Source organism: Bos taurus, chromosome 10 (genome assembly GCF_002263795.3).
Source record: "Bos taurus isolate L1 Dominette 01449 registration number 42190680 breed Hereford chromosome 10, ARS-UCD2.0, whole genome shotgun sequence".
NCBI classification, from domain to species: domain Eukaryota; kingdom Metazoa; phylum Chordata; class Mammalia; order Artiodactyla; family Bovidae; genus Bos; species Bos taurus.
In genome coordinates, this window is record NC_037337.1 from 35,830,523 (window position 1) to 35,855,406 (window position 24,884).

Below are 24,884 nucleotides of genomic sequence, written 5' to 3' on the forward strand. Positions count from 1 at the left end.
CATCACTGACTCGATGGACGTGAGTCTGAGTGAACTCCGGGAGTTGGTGATGGACAAGGAGGCCTGGCGTGCTGCGATTCATGGGGTCGCAAAGAGTCGGACAGGACAGAGCGACTGATCTGATCTGAGCATGCATGCAGGTCACTTACTAGAAAAGAGCAAATAAAATTAGAACAAAGATAAGTTGATATAAATTATCCTTTGGAAGACTGATTCATTTGTGGTTCTTTCAGCCCAATTATTGAAGACAGCCGTGAAGCCACACATTCCTCTGGGTTCTCCGGATCTTCTGCCTCAGTTACAAGCACCTCCTCCATCAAAAGTCTTCAAATTCCTGAGAAACTGGAGCTCACTAGTGATACTGCAGGTAGGTTCATATATACCATTTGTGAGGAAATATCTACATCTGCATCCAGTGAGCAGTTGTTTATCAGAGCAAACTGAGGTATATGTATTTCTTTTCTGGAAAAGTTGCCATAAATTGTGAAATCACTAGACTAAATGAGTACAAACTGAATTCAGTATCATAAAGACCTGAGATAGATGAGTGTTGTTAGATTAACAGTTTTGATCATGCAGTCTTGGGGGTTTTTTGCCCTCCTCTATTAAAATACCCATTTTGGTTTTAAGGTAATTTTTTTCTCAACTTTTTTCACCCAGACAGCCCTACTCAGTCACCCTGGTGTCCACAGTATCGCAGACAACTGGTAAAATCCCTACCAGAGCTGAGTGTCTCTACAGAGTTTTTTGTAGAAGATAGACCAATGCCTAGTTTGGAAATAGAGAAGGAAATTGAATTAGGTAAGTATCATTGAATGCATGGCCTTTTGTGTGTGACAGTATATAAATAAGTGACTATTTATACTTGAACTTGATGCTTAAGCACAATCAATATTTCTAGAATGTAAGAAACAGCATTATAGAAGTTGACACATTCATAAGTTTATGTCCCAGTAACAATAGGAATTCTGTCTTCCCCTCTTTCAATTTTTAACAAATGATTTTCAAAAGTATTTTAGATGCTACTAACTGGCAAATATAAAGTTCCTTTAGCCCTTAAACCAGGAAATAAAACCTAGGGGGCTGTACATATTTACAGTGACTTTTAAATGGAATCAAACCTTCTCAACAGATAATGAGGAATATTGCATTAGACAAGAATACCTGGTATGTGAAGACTACAAATTATTCTGGGTGACACCAAGAAACACTGCCGAGTTAACCATAATAAAGGTAGGACTGATTCTTTGTCATTTCATTTACTTCATAAATAATGTCAGTTGAAGCAGTAATTGTAACTCCATAGCACCATCAAAATCCCTCTGTTAGTCTAGGAGCTGCCTTATATGAAAGTCAGTGATGCATCAAGAAATCGCTCACCATTATATGCCAAGGTCTGATGTGAAAAATGAGAGGGTATTGTGTAAATCTCTTAATGTGTTCAAACATGTTAGGTATTCTGTCAGTTTTATCTTCTTGAGGACATCCGAAATTTCCTGGCTTCCTTCAATCTGGACAAGTTACATTCTAGGATACACACACACACACACACTATATTACTTTGAAATTTCCATTCACCATCATCTCAGGGATTCATATTACTTCTTTTTTATATTGACTGCCTAGTTACCTTGGATCCCTGTTTTTTTCCTTCTTTCTTGATTTAAATCCTCATATTTCAGTAGCTCCTTGAGAAAGGATGTATAGGATATAAAATTTTTGAAACCTTGGATGTCAGAAAATTTCTTATTCCACATCTTTATTTGATCGGTAGTTTAGCTCGATATCAGAATTCTTGGTTTAAGACTTTTTTCCTTAGAATTTTGAAGATGAGCTTCACTAGCTTTTGGCTTGTAACCTTGCTTTTAAAATCTTTTGCCATTCTCTGATTTCCACCTGCCCCACCCCTGCCCCCCAGATCCTTATAGGATCTTATGTTTGTCCCCAGGATTCTAAAATTTCACAATTATGTGCTTTGGTAAAAGTCTATTTTCACTCATAATCTTAGGCACTTGATGGCCATTTCAACCTGGAAACTTCTTCAGTTCTGAGAACTTATCTTCAAAGAAAAAATTATTTCTTCTCTCAGTCTTTGCTGTTCTTATATCCTAGAATTCCTTTTGTTAGGATTAAGGGTTTCCTGAACAGATTTCTTTAAAAATCTTACCTTTTTTTCCCCTGTTTCTCTTTATATTTTTGCTTTACTTTCTGGAATGTTTTATCAACTTTATTTTCAGCCTTTTTACTGGGTTTTTAATTTCTTTTATCATGTTTTAAATTTGTAAACTTTCTTGTTTGCACTCAAATTTTTTTCTTCTTTGTAGAATTCTGTTCTTCATTTCAAAGATGAAATATTCCTTACCTCTCTGACTATATTAACAGTGCTTTAATTTTGCTTTCTCCCTGCTTCATCTATTTTCTTTTGTCTGTTTTGATCTCCATCTTTCATATTTGAGGCTTTCTTCAAGTCTTTGGCTCTCTCTTCATATTTAAGCATGGGCCTCTAGAAAACCAGTTAAAACTATGTATATGGAGGGACCTTGACAGCTGTAGGCCTCACAGTACAATGATCTCATTTGACCTTGATGTTGGAAAAACCTCCAGTCTTTAGGTCTTTTCTCTTGAGCTTATCAGATACCTCAGAGAAAACTTCTGGTTTCTTACCTAAGGTATATAATCCTGGCTGCTAGTCTCCTAAAAGTTTCATGGGGAAATAAGTTTGGAAAGTAGAAGGGCAGGAAGGTACATCTTAACATTTGACATGTAATAAACTTTTTCTTCTTTTCCTTATGGCCTTCCCACTTTCAACAGTGCATAAGTGTCCTTTAGTCTAGAGCCCTTCTGTTTTATATTTTCTAGGGAAAAAAAATGGTCTTCAAGAATGAAAGAGAGGCTGGGCTACAGGAGCTGGAAGGGTAGTCAGGGGTCTAACTTTCTCTTTAACAGAGTTCAACCCCTCCAGTTATAGCTCCACATTCACTCTTACCTCTATAGATAATTAGTGCTACCAGTTTCATATTACAGAAAGGTGGTCTTGTAATATAAATTTGGTTGCTGTCAGCTTTCTCCACTGCTAGAATCAGCTTTCTTGGGTCTGTTAAGTGGATTGTTACCTCTTAATATTCTGTTTCCAGCTTCCAGAATATCCTGCTGCTCTGTTCTTTCCTAAAGGTTTATGCCTTTTCAAATATCCCTTTTCTACTATTATTTCTGATCAGAAGGGCTGGAGGGAATGTTTTCAATCTGCCAACCATTACCATAGATTCTAATGGCTTTTATTTTTAAAATATATTTTCTTACAGGTATCTTCTCATCCTGTCCCATGGGACTTCTATATCAACTTCAAGTTAAAGGAACGTTTAAATGAGGAGTGTGATAATTTGTGTAGCTGTTATCAATACCAAGATGGCTGTATCGTTTGGCATCAATATATAAACTGCTTCACCCTTCAGGTTTGCAATAATATGAAAACATACCATTTAAAATCCTCAAGTAGAGAGATTTGTATGCCATTTGGCAAAGGAATTTAGTATACAATTCCTATTAATCTTCTAGAAATAGACTAATTAATTTATTTTCCGAAGTTATTTTGACCAAGAACACATTTTAACTCTTTATTATGTCAATTTTCAAACATATAAAAGGAGACAGAATTGTGTAATGATCCGGTCATTTATGATCATCACCAGCTCATGGCCACTTTTGTTTTAAATTCCTGGTCTGATAATTCCAATATCCCTGCCATGTCTGGCTTTGATGCTTATTAAAATTGTGTTTTTTGCCTCTTAGTATGCTTTGTAATTTTTTCTTGATAGCCAGACATGATGTACTAGGTAAAAGGAATTCCCTTTAGTAATGTGATGATAACATGTGAGGGGAAGGAAAGTGTCGTACAGTGCTATTATTTATCATCTTTTGTAATGTGCATATGCCTTTGGACTGTGAACTTCACAACTTTCTCAGTTTCCTAAACTGGCCCCCATAAACTCCCACCTGCCCAGCTTAGGTGGGACAAAATAGCTGGAGTGGGCTGGAATTGGATATTTCTCTTATCCAAGGTCAAGTAGACTCTGATAATATCCCAGTATGTTAGGCTCTGGTTAATTAGTTTCCCCTGAAGGCAGGCCTTGTTAAAAAGAACAGCGTGCTCTGGCCTGTTTCAAATGTTTCTTTTTCCCCTCCCCCTGCTGAAAACAGTAGGGAGATTTTTCTATGATATTTACTGTGAAAACCTGATCTGCTCCTAGAGGTGAAATTCACAAAAATGTAGGTGCTTCCCCTATACTTACAGATACTAGAAGAGTTGTTGATTTTTTAGTTTGTTCAGCTTTTTACATGTTCGGACAGAGTAGCAACTTCCAAGTTCCCTACATGAGGAATGGAAACCAGAGTCTATTTTTGCCACTCTTGTTTTATCTATACTACCCCTCTGGATTATTTTTAGAACCCAAACACAATATGTCTTTTTTTTGACCATGCTGCAGGGCTTGTGGGAATCTCAGTTCCCCAGCCAGGGATTGAACCAGGACCCTTGGGAGTGAAAGCCTGGAATCCTAACCACTAGGCCACCAGAGAACTCCTTATAATATGTGATTTTATTCTTTGGACTATTCTTAAGACAATTTTATGGCTTTTTTTTTTTTTTTTTTTGAGATTATTTCTCCTATCATTTTTATTTTTTTTTAATGTTTCTGAGATTATTTCATTTCTCATCTCTTTTTTTAAATTGAAGTATAGTTGATATACAATGTTATATTAGTTTCAGGTATACAACATAATGATGGTTTTGCTGCAATTTTGATGGTAATATGAATTCTCCAAAATTGTTGGCATGAGGATAATTTTAAACTACCATTTATATAGAGATCCTACTATGGGCCAGCCTCACCCTGTATGAACGATCTTACTGGAGAGCAGCATTGTTAAAAATGGGACAACAACCAATCTGCAAAGGAACCCACATTCTAACAGAGAACCAGGAAGAGTACAGAGCAGCAGTAAGCAAGGTATTGAATATGTCACCCCAATTTAAATACTTTTCTGTCCTTCTATTTCCAGGATCTTCTTCAACACAGTGAATTTATTACCCATGAAATGACGGTATTGATTATTTATAACCTTTTGACAATGGTGGAGAAACTACACAAAGCAGAAATAGTCCATGGTGACTTGAGTCCAAGGAGCCTGATTCTTAGAAACAGGTTGGTCCTTTTCATTCTCTTATAATTCTATCAGCTTTGGCTTAAAACATGGGTAGTTTCCATTTTCTTTTGCCTTTTGATAAATACCATATTAAAAGAATACTGTATGTTAAGAGGATATTTGCTTCCTAAAAGTCAGTAGTCACTGAGAATAGTTTAAAAGTATTCAAAGGAAAAAAAACACACACACATTGAGGAAATAATCCAGAAAAAAAGAATTAACTCTATTGTGATGATTCCTGTTTAGAGAGATGTACAAGATAAATATTTGGGGAATGTGAAGTAGATTGTCTAGTGTTTCTTTGTGTGGGGCCAGCGCAGAGGTAGATTGCTAGCAAAGTTGAGGCACTGCTGAGTTTCAAAGACCAAAGTTTAAATCATACCAAGCTGAGGTAATTGCTGAGAGAAGTAAGTAAAACCAGAGAGCGAATGCAAACCATGCCAAGAAAAGGGGCTTAGTGTTGAAATCCAGTTTAGCCGTCAAGTTCAAGGAAGGAAATTTCAGAGCATGAAATAAGAGATGAAACCCAGATACTCAATTAAGAAAATATAGAAAACATTGAGGCATAAACAAGGCAAAAATGGTCAACAATTTTTGTTTTATGGAAAGGACTAGAGGACCAGCACACCTAGTCTAGTGGTCATTGATATCATGGTGTTTGAGTAAGTAGTGTAGTTTAAAGATGCTTTTTCTGTCCCAAGCTTGTGACTTGGGTAAGCAGTTAACTTTCTCTTTGAGGTCTTTGGTGTACACAAAAAGCTGGAATCATCCTCTACATTTCTCCTGACTACTTATTCTGTAAGAAGAAACTGAATTAGACTCCAGATCATAGTTGGCATGGAAATTAAATAAAAGAATCTGCAGTGTATTCTTGCAATCATAACCTTTTGGTTATGAGCATCCTGCCTTCTTTCCTGAGATGGTGGAGTCTTAAAGGCTTCCCCAAGCATAATACAGCAGCATTTCTCATCCAGAGTACCATAGGTACTTAGTGCAAGTCTGGTCCAAGCATTTCAGGATTTTTATATCTATTCCCCTATAATTACCTCCCACCAAATTAAATACAAGTTACAGTCAACCAGTCATTGTGATCACCAAAAAAATCTCCCCATATGTTTCTAAATGTGAAAAACCCTGGTATAGTTTTTATTTTGACTCTGTTTCACAGCACTGAAATTTCAGAGGGATAGTACTAGAGTTCACAGGGCTTTTCTCAGGACTTGTAGGCAAAGAGATTTTCTAAGCCTTTTTAGGATTGGGCATTTGTATTCTGTATATTTAGATATCCTCTCAGTCCCCAGAGGACTCCAGAAAACCACATAATGTTCAAGGGACATTGCCTTTTAATATGTCACAACTTTTCAAATTTGATAGGAAATTTTGTGTAGATTCACAAGGAGTTGAAAGAGCCTTTTGAATGATTAAATGCAGTTTCTATATTGTGTGTGTGTAAAATGAGATCCAAGAAAGTGGAATGTCTTTCCCAGGGTAACAGTGAATGGAAGATTAGAGAGTTAGGAGACCTTTCTGCTTTTCATTATTCTAAGAAACATTTTCCTACCTCTCCCAAGTTTTGAAAATATTTGGGGATTACAGTTTTATGGCCAAAATAAAATTGTAAAGCAAAATGGGAACAGTTGTAAATTTTAAAGTAAAATAGATAAGCTGGTGCTGTGGAGGTATATGTGATAGGATTAATCAAAGCCTCTATTTAGAAATATAGGACCTGCCATTGATATCAGGAACTGAGAAAGCAGGGAAAGAAAAGGAACACATAAAAAATAATCCATTTTTTCCTCATATAAATAATTCCTTTATCTCTTTGGAGAACAGCTTTATTACATGGAATAGGTAATTCCAAGGAAAATCAGTAGTGAATTAGTGCTGTAAAGTTGTTTATGTGTGTATTTTTTAAGGAAATAAGGGTTGGAATTACAGATAAGTGTAAGATAGAGTATGGTATTAGTTTAATGTAAACAGGATAGTTTACAGTATTTTGTAAAGGTGTCACTTTACCAAAAAACAGTCTTATGTTGTTTTTAATTAAACTCAGTGAAGGAGTCTGAATGATTCTCAGAAAGCCTAATCTATAATAGTAAACAAGAAAGGCTATGCCACCTATAAAAGCTTAATTTCCTCCATCATAATCCTTGTTAGTGTTTATATAGTACAAGGTCAAGGCCTGCATTCTGCTTCTAGTACTTAGTTTATGTAATATGGAAACTTGGTAAATGTTCTGTTGTGACCATGCACTTTGGCTTCTATAGCTTATGCCAGTAAACTACTCTTGACATTGCCCAGTTGGGTGGATACAGGCACTTCTCTTATAGGTGCATTTTCATAACTAACCACTTGAGGGAGCTATTGGCACAGCTAAAGCACACCTGCGATACCTCCTTTTTTTTCTTTGCCTTTTTTTTTTTTAAAAGACCAGCTATGCAGCTTCTTTCATGGCCTGTTTTTTAAATCTCCTTCTCTTAAATTTGGGCTTAGAATCCACGATCCCTATGATTTTAATAAGAACAATCAAGCTTTGAAGATAGTGGACTTTTCCTACAGTGTTGACCTTAGGGCACAGCTAGACGTTTTTAACCTCAGTGGCTTTCGGACTGTACAAACCCTGGAAGGACAAAAGATCCTGGCTAACTGTTCTTCTCCATACCAGGTAAGTGTAAAACAAGCCAGAGCAAATATGGTGAGGGTTTCTTCATCTCTTTCTTACCTAAATAAGCCATGAAAGCTAATGTTTACTGATACTATCTCTCCTGAAACAGATGACCTAGTTTTCCTATATCACCAAGTCAAGCAAAATGTACCATTTTTCTGTCACAACACTGAAGAATATACACATACACGTGCAGACACATGACTAACTCAGTAACTGTCAGGGCCGTTTCTACCACTTATCTGTGGTGTATTTTGTAAATCATTATCTGTGATCCTCTGTAAAATAAAGAGTTTGCTATATGTACATTAGAATTCTTGTGAAGAATAAATGAAATGATGTATATAAAAAGAACATTAGGACAAATGTAAAGTGTTTTATATGGTGGCATTATATGCAAAAATCCCTTCTGACTCAGCTCTGGATATACGGCATTTGCTGATTGAATATACAGCATAACCCTGAACTAGTCATGTGCAACACACTTAGATCACAGCTGGAGTCCATGCATATTTAGTAGGTATACAAATTTGAATTTGACAGTCCAGATATTTTTGTCATCTTTTGTTCTTAAGGATGATTCCTAGAGTTGGCTCTGCTGCTCACTTCTTTGGGGAGTTTCTCCCTTTACTGTAAGGATAAGAACAGTCTACTGAAATGTATGTCATAAAATAAACTTAGCTAAGCACTATAATGCCTGTCAACTTCCTATATAAATAAATTGTCATCATAGTAGCAGAGAATGATTTTAGCTGATAGTGCTTTTTGTGATTTCAGGTAGATCTGTTTGGTATAGCAGATTTAGCACATTTATTATTGTTCAAGGAGCACCTACAGGTCTTCTGGGATGGTTCCCTCTGGAAACTTAGCCAAAATATTTCTGAGTAAGTATTGGTGATTTCAGGGTCTTTGCCTGTCCAAATGATCTTCTCTTTATCTCCGGTGCTCTCTCTGCATTGACAGCTTGGTTTCTTAATCCAAATGCCATGATTTCATTAATTTTAACCAGTTTTCATTAGATCTTCAGTGGAGTACCTTGTTCAGGACAAAGGAATTATTAATAAAAAGGGAATCAAACTATTCAGCTTCAGGACATTATTTTGAACCTAGATATATAAATATGACATATAGGTTGACTAGAGTATGGAAGTCTCTCAGTTTAGAAGTCTTAATAGAAACATTTGTGAGAATAATTTTCTAACCAATTGGTGTTAGTCTTATACCCCTTTTTAATTGCTTTTATGAAAAGGTAATAAGCATCTCTTGAAGAGAGTTAAATTTCTAAATTACATAATAATTTTAGGCTATTATTTAGTTAATGAATGGATAAAACCAAAGCAGAGAATTGAATCTCCTTGGTGAGGAAGTAAATGCTCTCTTAATAAGAGTTGCTTGGTCTCAGAACCTTAGTATTCCCTCAAGCCTGCTCATACTACTAAATATCCCATCTTCCATCTTACCTTATCATAGCTGTTAACTTCCCAGAATAAGTATAACAATCTATCACCTACTAATAGATTCTTAAGTTAAAAGAAGAATCAGTATTGATACTTTAACACCACTTTACTTCCATTTTCCCCTCCCAACAATTGAATTGTTGTTTTTCTTTACTCAGAATTTGGCCAGTCTTATTTGTCTCTAACATATACTTTCAAAATGGGTTTGAAATATAATTAAGGCATAATATAGGATAGAGTTAGGTATCTCCAGTTGGTTATGGTCCTAGATGAGTCTTACATAAGCAGAAGCAGGTAGGGGCAGGTGGGATTTTCTAACAACCTTGCCTTATACAATAATAGAAGCTTATCTGATTAAAAAAAAAAAAATTTAATACAAACATCATAGACTTAAGCAGTAGTTACTTCAGTCGAGCTTAAGATTCTGAGAAGGTTGTAAAGATAATAAAATACTGGGCAAGGGGAGAGAGGAAGCTGTCATCTTTCTAATGACCTAGACGTTAGGAAAGTTAGAGGAGAGGAGACAAATTTTGTTTTTCTTCTAGTCGTAGAAGAGAAGTGCTGCATCTCAGTACATGGAGGAAATTTATAGATTCAAATGAAAGATCTTTCCCTTTAGGTGCGTTCATCGTATTATAACTTTTCCCACTGTGGTAGTCTTTTTTTTTTTTTTTTTGTAGTTTCACCTTGCGGTTTCAAAGGACACTGCTTGAGTGATCTCTAACCCTAGAGTTAGGTATTACCTTAAACCATGTTGGTGCATAAATATACCATTGAGTTAAACACAGAAAGAATTCAAACTCCTATATGCCTAATCTTGATGAAAATGGTTTTATATATTTTTAGGCTAAAAGATGGTGAATTGTGGAATAAATTCTTTTTGCGGATTCTGAATGCCAGTGATGAGTCCACAGTGTCTGTTCTGGGGGAACTTGCAGCAGAAATGAATGGGGTGTTTGACACCACATTCCAAAGTCACCTGAACAAAGCTTTTTGGAAAGTGGGGAAGTTAATCAGTCCTGGGGCTTTCCTCTTCCAGCAAGATAGGCAGTCAAGCCTCTCACAGATTCCTGCCTAAAATCAATGGTTGTACTATGGAACACTGGATCTGTATATGCTGTGATTTAATTTAGGTACACTACTAATACTTTTCTAGTTTTTGATAGAAGTATATTTCTACGTAACTGGCAGTTTCTTCTCAACAATGTACCTACTCTTGGCCTTGACTAAGTTTAACAAAGAACAGTTTTATTCTAAATAGATTCAATATTAATGGGTACCTTGCTGTCATTTAACACATTTGCTCAACTTTTCCTTGTACTTTTCCCATTTGTAATTTGTTACATGTATCCTTGTGATCACTATGTATTTTGTAAATAATAAAATAGTGTTTGTTAAATTTGTGCTTCTAACATCTCATCTACTTTTTGCCAACTAAGATAATAAATAGCCTTATTTTGCAGACAGGAGCTACTTTACCATGGAATTTTGTGTATTCTAGACTTGTAACTGTTATTATAGGATCATAATAATACAGAATAGCCAACCATTCCTGTAGGTGTTCCTGACTTTCCACTAGATGGTCTAGATTGAAAAGTAGATAAAATGGTTTATACAAGGCCAAATTTTCTTAAGTTTCAAGTGGTAAAGTTTTTTTTATTATGTCTTAATGTTTTCATTTTTTTATCCACCACGACCCTTGGTCTTCTTATATAATCTAGTGGTGCTGTTGCTGCTGGGCCTCTTGATAAGGGCTGTGTGAGTTAGGGGAAAAAGGATTTTGAATGGACTTTAGCAACCTTTCAGAAACGGAATGATCATCATTCTGTTACATATAAAATGACTTGTTAGGGGCAAGGTTAATGAAGGATTAGAAGAAGGTTTTTCATTTGAAAAATTTGAAGAGGCAGAATATTAGAATAAAAAGATGACTTGACACAAGGAATCATTTGGGAGTGCATAGGTCTAGATGAAGTATTAGACCACTAAACAAGCTTGAATTATATCAGGTTTGGAGATAGGGAAGAAAATCCGTAGAAAGGGCAGTGAAAACTATTTCATATCATAATATCAAAATTATCAAATGTGCCTCTTATGTTGGTGCCTGTGTTTTTGTTTTTTTTTTTTAACTCTAGTTGTCACTGTTACTGCTCTAAAATTGCTGGAAAGCAGAAGGTTCTAAGTATATCTTAACTAAAAATATTTAAGCATATATACTTGAAGCACTGAAACATGACTTGCATCTGAAGGATAATCAACTTAGAAATTTTTGCTCTTAACCAAAATATGACTTTTGATACATTTTCATGTTTGTTTCTTGTACAACTAAAGATATAAAATTATATACTGTACCTTTTATGTAACTGAACCCATCTATCCCTCTGCTGTTCTCTCATTTCTCAACCCACCACTTTGACATGTAAAGTCATTACTCTGAGGCTAGATGGTAAATTTAGATTCTTTCTTAACATAGGCTTAGCTTCCATCTAGTGAATTTTTCAGCAGCCTTGACAGCATGACTGACAAAGCACTGCTTTATGGATACAGCTTTATTTCTCAAAGTCTGCTCTGAGGAGAGGGAGGGAACTCTGAGGAAGTTAATTTATTAGGGAACTTGGAACTGTTTTGCCGCCTCTTCCTGCATTCCCCATCCCTTCCAATCCTTTCTTTGTAGAGGGAAGAAAATAGTACCTGATCAGTTAGGACCTATGATGTCTTCATTTTCTCTTAGCCTGAGCATAAAACTATAAAGTGGGTGTGTTTGCCTCTTCCTTATAGTTTATGTTGTTTGTCTTGGGAGAAGGAAGCCTCTATTTGACTTCCTTCAAATGGTTATTTCTTGTCTCACTAAGGCAGTGATAGTGTAACGATGGACCTGAGGGGAAAAGAACACAGTTGAAAAGAGGATTTTCACTTTTGTTTGAAAAGAAACCATGGAAATACAGTGACTCACCATTCACAAAGTGTACATCCACTAATCTTCTACTACTGTTAGCATCTTCACCCCCTGTGACAGTTGCACAAGAAAGCTTCCACCCAAGTCATGGTGCTCTGCTGCCAAACCTGAATCTGGAAATGAAAAGAGCTCCTGGAGCATTAGGACTTTTGACTGTTAGTTGGGCTGTTATCTCAAGATAGATAAGAAAGCCTTTCAGAGGGTTAGCAGAAAACTCTTTGAAATGACTCTTGTATTTAGGCTAAAATCTTTGAGCAAAGACAGCAAAGAAATGCTTCTTTTCTATTGCTTTGGAAAAAGAGGAATTCTTCCTCCAGCCTCACCAACTCTTACACCAAATTTGCTTCCAATCTGGCTTCTAAAATTAAGACTTCCCTAGTGAGGAAAATGCATTAAAAAAAAAATTTAGTATGGCAAACTTCAATCTTAATGAGGTTCTTGGTTCCACCAAAGATATAAGAAGCTACAAATATTTAATAGGATAAAGGTGGCAGTCCAGGTAACTGGTATTGAAGCATGGATTAGAGTTTGAACTTACAGGATGAACCAGTACCAGCACTAGTTCATAAAGCATGCATGCAAGCTCAGCTGTGTCCTACTCTTTGCGACTCCACGGACTGTAGCCCGCAGGCTTCTCTGTCCCTGGTATTTCCCAAATAAGAATACCAGAGTGGGTTGCCATTTCCTCCTCCAGGAAATCTTCCTGACCCCGGGATAGAACCCAGATCTCCTTCGCAGGTGGATTCTTTACCACTGAGTCACCTGGGAATCCCTAACTCATACAGCATGCTTGTGCACATTAGAAAAAGGCTCCTCCTCCTGGTGCATTCAGTCCCTTCCTATGCACCACAGCTTGGCTGGATTTCAGTCCCCACTTACCCTCTCAACCTGGTACCCTTGTGCAATGAATACATTGCACTGCTATATGCGGTAGTCTTTCCTGTTTCACAGCTACCTACAAAAAAAAAAGATCAAAAGCATTAATGTAAGAAGCTGAAAATATACTAGATGACTTTGTAATTTTTTGTCTGTGACATAAAACCAAGAATAAACCAAGAAGATTGCTATTTATTACTATAATAGATAAAAAACAAAACCTAATGTAGTCACCGATCTCCCCTTGCCCCCGCGAAAAAAAGAAACTCTAAGCTCAAACTAGGAATAATCACTGGCCACATGTTTGCATCATTTTTCACTTGCATTATCTCAAGGTCTTATAACTAGTCTCTCTGCTCCCCCCACCCACCTCCAGTCAAAGCAGAACCCTCCAGTGGCTTCTAGTCTCACACAGCTCAAAATGGGAAGACTTCTCACAGCCTGCAAGACCCTACCAGGTCTAACCTGGCCATTCCCTCACCTCTTCCCTGACTCCTTTTCCTTCCTCACTCCACTGTGGCATGCCCACCTCCTTACTCTTCCTTAAACATGCCAACTAGTTTCCTTCTTTATGAACGTTTAGCTTTCCATTTCTTCTGCCTGGAATATTCTCTCCCATAACTTCACATGCATTACTCCTCTACTCCCCTTCAGGTGTCTTCTCAGATTGCCACCTTATCAGAGGCCTTCCCTGGCTGTTCTGTACAAAACACCACACCCGCCCTTATACACACTGCTGTTCTGCTGTCACTCTCTGTCTTTCTTTACCCTGCTTTATTTTTTCCATAGCATATATAGAAATATATTTTATCCTTTCCCCCTGTATCCCACTACTAGAATTTAAGCTCCTTAAGGGCAGGGATTTACTTTGTTTTAACCCCAGTGCTTAGAGCACAGTCAAAGCACTATTTTATACCTAAGGTACAAATAATTTTTTTAAAAATGAAAACCAGTTGAAATAGACAAAGGGCATGAACAATTCACTAAAAACATTTCAATGACCAACATGTGAGTTGTTCACTCTCATTCCTAATTAAATAAAATGCAAAATAAATGTGAAATGTCCATCATTCACATAGTAAATGGTTGAATGTTGTATTTGTGAGGATGAGTGGAAATAAACACTCAGATGTTATTAGTGGGAGTGCAGATTGGTACACTACTAGGAGGTGATTTGGCAATATTTATTTAATTTAAATCTGAGAAATTTTCCCTAAGATTTTACTTTAAGCATTGGCACAGATGCTCAAAGATGAAGCACTGCATGTGATAGCTGTCCTTCTGCCTCCAAATCTCATGAGTCCCACTGGGGTAATAGTGCAGCCAAGCCTGGCAGAAGAGGCGCCCGAAACCAATGCAGAGGTAAAACCAGACCATTTCTGTAGATGGCGGTGGTGCTTGGGCATTGGTGCCGAAGCCCAAATCTTCCAATTTGGCACGAGCCTGTAGAGATGGCAGAACCTGAGTTAGACTTTGAAAGTATAATGCCACACATTTCAGCTTATGTTAAAAAAAAAAACTGGGGGGGAAAAAGTGGTTGTCTTTGAGGAGAGGGGCAGTGAGAGGAATGAATAAAGGCTTTTACTTCTGAGCACTTTGAACATTCTCATCACTTCTTTTATGTCTGTGGGATAATCTAGGCTAAGAAATTATGGGCTATGGTTTTGTCATCTTTTCCCTTCTGTACATTAAAAAAACAAAAAGCCCTAATAAATGTTGGGTTTCTGTTTTTTAAGCAGGAAATTTAGGAGACTGCATCATCCATATATAAAAACAAGATTAATTTGGAATTTAAAAGAGAGTAAAAGCAATTTTACATTACTGAAGATAATATATCTAAATTTTCATCTTTGGTATGTTAAAAATCCATACATGTTCAAATATTTTATAATGTTTCTATTCAAAATACTCTTTCTAAAATAATCATCTTCCTACTATTGCAACTTCCTATGTCTGAACTGGGGTTTGAATGACAAAATTTGACTTTTCAAAACAAAAATCATTTTATAGGTTTTGTATAAGAGCTCATTGAGTTTCCACAAACTGACATAGTATGATTAAGAAAAGAACAAACTAATAAATTCAGGCTAAATGTCTGTAAACATACTTTTTTCCATCAAAGCATACTACTTCCAATAGTCTTGCTCTTTAGAGGTTCCTACAGCAAAGTCTCGGCTCCCTAGCAGTGTTGTCCCCTAATTCAAATTGACTTCTCCATGACTTAAGTTCAGTCAGTTCAGTCGCTCAGTCGTGTCCGACTCTTTGCAACCCCATGAATCGCAGGACGCCAGGCCTCCCTGTCCATCACCAACTCCCGGAGTTCACTCAGACTCACGTCCATCGAGTCAGTGATGCCATCCAGCCATCTCATCCTCTGTCGTCCCTTCTTCTGCCCCCAATCCCTCCCAGTATCAGAATCTTTTCCAATGAGTCAACTCTTCGCATGACGTGGCCAAAGTACTGGAGTTTCAGCTTTAGCATCATTCCTTCCAAAGAAATCCCAGGGCTGATCTCCTTCAGAAAGGACTGGTTGGATCTCCTTGCAGTCCAAGGGACTCTCAACAGTCTTCTCCAACACCACAGTTCAAAAGCATCAATTCTTCGGCGCTCAGCTTTCTTCACAGTCCAACTCTCACATCCATTCATGACCACAGGAAAAACCATAGCCTTGACTAGACGAACCTTTGTTGGCAAGGTAATGTCTCTGCTTTTGAATATGCTATCTAGGTTGGTCACAACTTTCCTTCCAAGGAGTAAGCGTCTTTTAATTTCATGGCTGCAGTCACCATCTGTAGTGATTTTGGAGCCCAAAAAAATAAAGTCTGACACTGTTTCCACTGTTTCCCCATCTATTTCCCATGAAGTGATGGGATCGGATGCCATGATCTTCGTTTTCTGAATGTTGAGCTTTAAGCCAACTTTTTCACTCTCCTCTTTCACTTTCATCAAGAGGCTTTTGAGTTCCTCTTCACTTTCTGCCATAAGGGTGGTGTCATCTGCATATCTGAGATTATTGATATTGCTTCCGGCAATCTTGATTCCAGCTTGCGTTTCTTCCAGTCCAGCATTTCTCATGATGTACTCCATGGGAAGTAGTGGTTGCCCAATCATACTGCTAGTTCTCAAACCCCTTGTGAGCAAAGGACTGTCTAATTTTATATAGTCCTAGAAATTAGGAGTGAATTAAATATGTAGTGAGTTAAAAAAAATAGTGAATTTAAATGTGAAAAATGTGGCCACAAGTTCAAAAACTAGTTATATCAGAGTCTTGGTGAAGAGGAAAAATCTCTCCTAGGCTGCAGATGTGTCTGGAATCATCTCACTTTCATTTCTAGTGTCTCATTTTGTGTATGTTTCTTTAATCTTACCGTCCTGGTCATGTGATACATTTAATTGCTTCAGTCCTACAATTAGCAAAGTGAGGATGGCATTTCATAAAAACAAATACCCATTAAAATCTGTGAACAGAAAGATGAATATACATTTGCCTTTGCATTTTTAAAACAGAATTGAAAAAAACCTGGTAATTCTAGAATGAAGTGATAAAAATACTGAAAAGGGTGACACATGAAGCTTCAATGAGACTGGTTCATTCCAGGAAATGAGACAGCTAAAGGTGAGTGAGTGTGTGGTACAGCAAGTCAGGGAGTCCCAGAGAATTGAAAGAATCAGGCAGGCAGAAATATGAGCTAGGCAGAACAGACAAGTTAACTGGCATTGCTAGGAGAGATCTTCCAGATCACCTACCCTGTCACTGAACAGATAAGAAAGCCACTCGATCAGAACTCACTCAAGCAGGCACATGCAGTACCCGACCTAGCATGTGGACAAGTGGGGTAGGCCCCTGGGGTGGCCCCTTAGCTCCCGGCTGCATCACACCATTGGTTGCCTTGCATAGGTGCTTGTACATGTGTCTTTTTATAGTAGAGTTACAGCTTATATGTGGTGCTCACGTTATAGGGGTCAGCTTCACAGGCATAAGGCCTACCAGAATCTCCTCAATATTGAGGTGGTCCCCTGCCTGTGGTGCCACTGCTTGGAGGTTAGAGATGCTGCCTCTATGGCCAGAATGCCTGGGTTTAAATCCTGGCTGTGTGGCAAAGAACAAGTTACTTACCCTCTCTGAGCCAGTGTTGTCCTCTATAAAGTAAAGATGCCTGAATGCCTACTTTACGGAGTATTTAGAACTAAATAAAGCTTTTAGTACAGTTGCTTGTAGATGTTTATATTGGTTTAGTTCTAACATGGTCTAAAGTCCTCTGGAAACTTCTCGAGTAAATTGGAACCTCAGCTAGATTAGGACCTTACTATAATTTACTGTACAGAGTACAGCTAAATCTGTAATATAATAAAGGCAGTTGAAAGAAACATGATATTCTGTATTCTAAAGGGGAAATAGTTATTTCTATTGGGAGTGACCTTCAGGAAACCAAATACAACAAATAATTGTACTTAAAGAAAACAGTCTCAAGATCAGCCAAGTTCTAAGCTATCAGGAAGGTCCATCTAGTCCCATCTTCACCCCACAGGGCTGTTTCAGTTCTGGCTTGCAGCTCTCTGCTGCTCCTCAGCCATGTTCAGAGCACAGGAATCTTAAAAGTTGCCTCGGGTCCTGTTTGCCCTGATGATACATATCAGGCAGGGTCTTGCTGCCCACACTGGTGGGAAGCATGATGAGATTCCCTCTCCTCTGGCCATCTGTAGATGTATCTCGCTCTTCTGCCGACTCTTCTCTCCTTCACCAGGGGAAACCCCTCTAGCTTAGGCACAGGGCCTGCTCACCCCATTTAAGGCCAAGATATTTAGTCTCTTCCTGAGACTTTTGCTGCTAGAGCTTAGGCTTTCAGAACCATTTCTATATTACCTTCTGCTGCATCCCTCCCATGAGCCAGTGGATGAAAAGTGACCACTTGCTTGATAGGAAAAAGGAAAGATAGAACGCAAGAAGTCCTATGAGTTCGATTCATGAACTGGAAAACCTGGGCTGCATCCCCAGGTCTGCTCCACACTGGCTGCTTGATCAAGGCAGGTCAATCTGCCATCTATAAACTAGTGCTAAGGGCTGTTGTGAGAATTAACACAATATGGTTGCTAAACTTGAAAGTCCCATGGTTCCTGGCAAGCAGTGGATTCATCTCTGTCTGCCCAGCAGTCAGCCCGGAGCTGGGTACGGGAGGCAGCCAGAGCCAGTGTAACCCATCGTGGAATCTACAGCACAGTGGAGATACCTGACATTCCTATTCACTCAGGCTTCTAGCTGCAACCTGTTGACTCCTGTTCTACTCTTTGTTGGAACATGTTCATTTACCCCCTTCAGGACAGCAAATACTCTCTCGGAATGTGGCAAAAATGATTAGCCAATAAATATAAACTCTACTGAGGATACACTTTTAATGTCAGGCACCATGAAGGATATAAAGAAATACGAGGCATGCTGTCTCCCTTCAGAGAGTTTATAATTTAGTTAGTGGAACAGGATATTATAGGTTAAAGGCTAAGAGAATATAGAGGGGAATATGTCAAAGGACATCTGAAGGTAAGGCTTGACCAAGAGCTAAGGAGTTGTGCAGATGTGTTGGGACACTTTGAAGAAGTGAGGGCCAGCATGGGTTATGGTGTCCTGGGGGTCATCAAGGCATGGCAGGGATCGGAGCTTGTCTGTATCAGGTAGTTTGCAGCTGCGAAAATCAGAAAATCTAAACTAGCATACGGGGTAAGAATATCTGTTATCTCACATAACCAGCCTGAAGCCCAGCAATTCACAGAAGACCCACGCTTCTTCCTATTTCTCCATTCTCAACATGTTGGCTTTTGTCCTCAGGCTGGTCCCCTTTTGGAACCAAGTTGGCTCCCGCAGCAAGCCAAACAGCTTGGAGCAGCACAAGGAAATTCTTCCCAAAAACTCTTCGGCAAACTTGTACTCCTGTCTGGATTGTCACATGCCTAGGGTCTAAACCTGGCAAAAAGTCCCTGGCAAAAAGAAGGGAATTACCAAGATTGGTTCAAACTAATTGAGATTACCCCCAGAGCTGGTGCCAGGGAGGAGCCCTTCCCTGAGCACACAGGAAGGGGAAGAGGATACATGCAAATAAGCTGGGCTTCTTCCAGCAAGTCAGAAGGGGGATATGAGACAGATTTAGAGAGGCGACCAGTAGTGTCTTGCGCATGGGTGGTGTTGGGAAGGAAAAAAAAGCAGAATTTGGTAGGAAAACACCACCCTGGACTCTGAAACGTTGCCTGGGTTCAAACCCCTGCCCTGTCACTTAGTGACCTGAGCAAGAACTTCAGGAGGCCTGATTTATCACCTCTAAAATGAGGTAGATAATAGTTCCCACCTAGATTGTGAATTTCATGAGGACAGGGACTTCTCCACAAAGTTATCCCTAGCGCCTAGCACAGAGCTTAGCACCTAGCAAGTACTCAATAGCTATTTATTGAATGGACTCATTAATTGGATTGTTAGGAGGATTTAATGAGTTAATGTGTGGTAAGGGCTTAGCACTGTGCATAGTCTCTAACGTGTGCTCAAGAAAATGAGTTTTTTGGCAGTCATTGATGCAGTAGGAACCCTCCATGTATGTGCTTCTGCTGCTGTGCTTTCTCCTGTGCTGCCAGGCTTATCACTAGCCCTTGCTCATTGAGCAGAAGCTCAGGTGTGTCTGGAAGGCTGTCCTGGGGCAATGGGCCTGGGATGGCAGAGGCCATCACTGTGCACTTGGGACTCGGCAGTTTGCAACTTTGCTCTGACCAGTTTCTGAGCCAGCCCCCATGTTACCATTAACGCCTCAGGGTTAATCCCCTAAAGCTTCCGGAGCCCAGCCTTACTCACCTCTAAAGCTGTATGTGCCAGAGTGGAGAAGGGGTGCCCATGTCACCAACAGAAGACTTTTCTTTTTAGCTGTGTCTCAAGTGAAGTTTCTTCTAGTCCCTCCTTTTCCCTGCTCTGACAGAGGGCGTCCAGCCCCTCCCATCGAAGCTGCTCCCAGGAAGTCTCATTTCTGGGAAATACCACTGCTGGACCTGCTGCCAGCCACTAAACTGGGGACTGGGGGCTGACCCTCTCCTGACTTCTAAGTTAAAGTCTGTGTCCTTGTCACATAGCAGTGAAAGTCAGCCAGAGGCAGCACTCAGCCCAGTCAGAGCAGGTTGTGGCCAGACCTTGACTGAGTGGCTCCCTTCAGCCAAAGCGTGCAGTGTCCCCCAGAAACAGTCACGCCAAAGCTTCCTGCCTCGGCACAGGGCGTTACAGCAGGAGCCAGGGCTTGCACGCCGACCCTGGCTTTGCCACCTCCTAGCTGATTCAGGGAAAGTTATTGAAACACTCTGAGCTGCAGACTCCTCGTCTGTATGAACTGGGATAATAATACCTCCCCCTTGGTGTTTTAAGGATTCAGTGATCGAACAAGCAGGTTAGAGCCGAGCCTTCCTATCCTGGAACATGGTATATACTTGATTAACATGTTTTCTTCTGTGGCCACCTCCATCTCACGAAACCAGGAATTTTCACAAACTTGATTCTGGAAAAAGAATTCCATTCCCTATTCACTTACTTGAAAAATCCTATTTCTCCTGGAAACCTCTCCTGGAGGTCAAGATCAGGCACCCTCGCCAGACTCGCTCCAAATCCTCCCTTGTGACCCCAGCAGCACTGTGACAGGAGGGGCCAGAAGGCAAGGCCATACACAGTGACGTCCGCCTTCTGCTTTCCCAGGCCATCTGCTAACACTGCCGTCTGCTCTGGGCCTGTATCCCGACTGGCCACGATCCTGTCACCCTTTCTTCTTGCTTTCCCCAGAAGCAGAGGGGCTGGGAGGGGTGGGGCGGTGGCAGAGGCATGTGTGCTTGGTCACTCAGTCGTGTCTGACTCTGCGACCCCACGGACTGTAGCTACAGCTTCTCAGGGAATGATACCTGTCTCCCTCAGTCTGCACCGTGGCCCCTCAGCCTCCTCCCCATCTGCCCTGCCCATCGGTGTCCAGGCAGGTTCTGCAGCCCAAACTGGGCTTCCGGAAGGCCTCATCATCCCTTCTTTACTTCTAGTCAGAGGGCCAGTGCAGGGCCTTCTGTCAAGGCCAGAAGGGGAGTGGCCAGGCAGCAAGGCCGTCGGCCAGCAGCGATAGTAATTCCTGCTGCTGCTGCTGCTAAGTCGCTTCAGTCATGTCTGACTCTGTGCGACCTCATAGACGGCAGCCCACCAGGCTCCCCCGTCCCTGGGATTCTCCAGGCAAGAACACTGGAGTGGGTTGTCATTTCCTTTTTGAATGCATGAAAGTGAAAAGTGAAAGTGAAGTCGCTCAGTTGTGTCCAACTCTTCACGACCCCATGGACTGCAGCCCACCAGACTCCTCCATCCATGGGATTTTCCAGGCAAGAGTACTGGAGCGGAGTGCCATTGCCTTCTCCGGATAGTAATTCCTATTGGAGTCAAATTGAGTTTTTCCAATTTGCTTTTGTTGAAGAAGCATTCCTAGAGAAAATCCTTAACAGCAGCCCAGCAGGCACTCCTACTCCAGGAGCACGGTGGAGAGTCCCACCAGTCACACTCACAGCCCTCGGTCAGGGATTCTCTACACATCTTGCTGCACCACCAGGGCGTGCTCATTACCCTGGGGTTCTCACCCCACTCCACCCCCACAGGAGGGAAACAGGGCGGAGCGGGAGGAGAGGCACAGAAGGGGCCCAAGCACCCTTATATGACAAGGCCCTCTAGGCTCCATTCCACACAGGACCCCCAGGACTTGGCTGGCCCTTCTCCCTTTTGCTACCAGCACCTTGGAGGGTGAGTGGGGGCTCTGAAGGCATCTGCTATGGGAACCCCACCTCCCCTGTGGGAAGCCATTTGGGAAAATCTCTTGAAGGTGGGGCCCCTACCTCTGACCTGGAGGCTTGTGGGCTGAGGGCCACCTCTGAGGCAACACCAGCCCTGGAATGCAGGACACGGACCTCCAATGACGACAGCTGCTCGTTAGTCCCAGCCCTTCCTTTCCGGAGCCTGCCCCGGCTTGGGACGGCAGTGGGGGCAGGCAGATCTGTTCCTCCTTCCTGGCCCTTTGGCAAGAGGTGCTGACGAGTGTAGGCAGGTGGAGACAGGCCCGCACGGCTGTCAGAAAGGCCTACGTGAAGCACCCTCTATACACACAGCACAAAGGAGGCGGGAAGTGTAGGAAAGAAGCTAAAGATCTAGAAAAAGCTGGCAGTAAAAGGGCATTTTTCCCACACGTTAGAACCCTAGACTTTGTTTCTGAAACTTGTTATTCTTAAGGAAAGCCTGGGAAGCATTCGTCTATGAAAATGTGAGGACTTCGCTATTACAGTGCCCTTCCAAACCAATCCCCAGATGATTTGTTTAAAGCCATTCGGTGGGATATTTCGGTGTCAGCTTTCAATCCAGTGGAACCTGACTCACCAAAATGGTGCCGACCAGACAAGTTGCTTTTGAGGCTTTAAGAACATCACCATTTTCAACAGTAAAATTGAGAAAAGTGAAAGACTGTATTAATTAGTTGTAAGGACACCATCTAGGCTGATTCACACGCTGCCACTCCCTGGGAACCAAGAGTAAAAGGCAGAAAAACCCACAGTGACAGCACCGCTGCTGCCTTGGACTAAACGACAGATACCTCACTCTTGGGGCTTCAGCAGAACGGGCCTGCGTGGGCAGCAAAGGGAGCATCACCGGCCTGTGAGAAGGAAGGCTGAGTTCCAATCCTGACTGCCTCTAATTTCCTGTGTGGCTTTGCTGAGTCACTTCATCTCTGGGGGCTGCAGTTTCCTCACCTGAGGAAGGTGGGGCGGGGCTGATGATTTTAGAGTCCCCTGCAACTCCATGACTCACTGTGTTCCAAGTATACGGGGGGCCAGAGCACAGAGAAGGCAATGGCACCCCACTCCAGTACTCTTGCCTGGAAAATCCCATGGACGGAGGAGCCTGGTGGGTTGCAGTCCACAAGAGTCGGACACAACTGAGCGACTTCACTTTCACTTTCCACTTTCATGCACTGGAGAAGGAAATGGCAACCCACTCCAGTTTTCTTGCCTGGAGAATCCCAGGGACGGGGGAGCCTTTGTGGGCTGCCATCTATGGAGTCACACAGAGTTGGACACAACTGAAGCGACTTAGCAGTAGCAGAGCAAAGAACCTCCTCATGCTTTCATTCACTCAACCAAGTATGTATGAGCATCTACTGTGTGCCGGGCACCATGCTGAGGTTCCTGCCCCCCAGAGCTCAGCCTGCTGGGATCAGCAGAGGTGACCCGCTGGGGTGACGAAGGGTGCAGAGCATCCAAGCAATGGCCCAAGAATGCAGGCATCTGTCCGGCTGCCCCCTACAAGAGGCAGCCAAGCCTTTGAAGGGTTTCTTCCAATGGCTGACAGATTTCCCCTTTTCTACAACCTGTGAGGAAAGGGGTCTCAGTTGGCAGCAATTCTCACCAAATCAAGAAACCCTGTCAAAAAAAAATAAAAAGAATCCATGCAACATTACGTAGAGGAATGAATGAGTTCTACTTTGTGCAGGCGTCAGCTTCCCGAAGTCCCTGAAGACAGAATCAACAATGTCTGATTATCACTCTCAGGAATTTGGAAGGATGAGCGAAAGTGGCCAAGACCCATGGTGACCCTTGACTGGTTTCTGAACTCCAGCACCCTTTCCTTTGGGGCTTCCCAGGTAGCTCAGTGGTAAAGAATCCACCTGCCAATGCAGGAGCCACAGGAGATGTGGGTTTGATCCCTGGGTCAGGAAGACTCCCTGGAGGAGAAAATGCCAGCCCGCTCCAGTATTCTTTCCTGGAGAATCCCAGAGGAGCCTGGTGGGCTACAGTCCATGGGGTTGCAGAGAGTCGGGCACAACTGAGTAGCTGAGCACTCACGCACATACAGTTTCCTTCAGCGCCTCCACCCTAATCTTCTTTCCCACCTCATGTGGGTAATGGGAACCCTTGACAAGGCTACCCTCTGCTCCACCAGACCAGAGGCACACCAGGTGGAGCACGTGGTGGGAGCACCTTCCATCCAGGTGGGGGAGGCATGGAATCTGCAGAGTCAGGTCTGATGCCTAAAGACCTCTGTACTGCCTGGCTTCTGTCCCGGACTTGATTCTCCAGATTTCTCATCAGTGCTGGGAGCTAGTTACCTGATGGCTGTCCAAAAAAATCCCTTTTCTGCTCAAGATGACTAGTAATTAGAAACCCTAATTGAGTTTTTGTGACTAAACAGGCCACGTGGTCCCATACTGCACAGCTCAATCAAAATGTCTATGTGCGCAGCCTGAGACCGTCACTCAGGAGGTGACTGAGGTCATCGTTCTATAGATTAATCTGCCGCTGTTTGGTGGGTGGATAAGAGTGAGCCCCAAACAGCCCAGTCATGAAGCGGAAAGCTGAGAACATTCATGTTTTCTGAGCTCTCAGGGTGAGCAGTTCCTGGGCCAGGAGCTTTGTTCACTTACTTCCCACAACCCTGTAGGCAGGTGAAATCATCCCCATTTTACAGACGAGGAAATCAAGGTCCAGGTGGTTATATAACATGCCAAAATTCACTCAGCTGATGAACGGTAAAGCTGGGATGTGAACTCGGGACAGAAAGCTCGGAACCTGGGCTTTTAACCAAACACCACGCTGTTTATTTATGGAAGAAAATTCATGAAGGAGTTTTCAAAAATAACATGAGCAGCCTAGTGCCACCTTGGATGTAAGGGGCGGGGGTGGGGAAGCATCGAGGGGAATGGTG

At 41.3% G+C, this 24,884-nt stretch overlaps 1 protein-coding gene and 1 long non-coding RNA gene across 5 annotated transcripts in view; one reads left to right on the plus strand and one right to left on the minus strand.

Moving 5' to 3' along the window:
- The window catches only part of BUB1B (BUB1 mitotic checkpoint serine/threonine kinase B), a 55,057-nt gene extending 44,323 nt beyond the window's left edge, over positions 1-10,734 (plus strand). Inside the window, exons 16-23 of one of the 2 annotated variants that reach the window (NM_001145173.1) lie at positions 234-367; positions 661-801; positions 1,133-1,233; positions 3,303-3,452; positions 5,059-5,201; positions 7,696-7,867; positions 8,645-8,751; positions 10,171-10,734. In NM_001145173.1, coding sequence (NP_001138645.1) covers positions 234-367; positions 661-801; positions 1,133-1,233; positions 3,303-3,452; positions 5,059-5,201; positions 7,696-7,867; positions 8,645-8,751; positions 10,171-10,402 — 1,180 coding nt within the window. In that variant the 3' untranslated portion in view covers positions 10,403-10,734. The remainder of the gene's footprint in view (positions 1-233; positions 368-660; positions 802-1,132; positions 1,234-3,302; positions 3,453-5,058; positions 5,202-7,695; positions 7,868-8,644; positions 8,752-10,170) is intronic. The other variant, XM_059890527.1, reaches the window with a different exon arrangement.
- Positions 8,746-22,980, minus strand: LOC101905672 (uncharacterized). Of its 3 annotated transcripts, XR_001501156.3 has the most exons (5): positions 19,986-20,613; positions 13,160-13,235; positions 12,278-12,393; positions 12,016-12,199; positions 8,751-8,902 (listed from the first exon to the last, which is right to left on the minus strand). It is a non-coding gene; the product is annotated as an uncharacterized lncRNA (long non-coding RNA). The 3 variants fall into 3 exon arrangements; XR_009496180.1 differs by lacking the exons at positions 12,016-12,199; positions 19,986-20,613 and adding an exon at positions 22,028-22,980 and having other exon boundaries at positions 8,746-8,902; XR_809243.4 differs by lacking the exon at positions 12,016-12,199 and having other exon boundaries at positions 19,986-20,605.
- Positions 22,981-24,884: the final 1,904 nt, after the last annotated feature.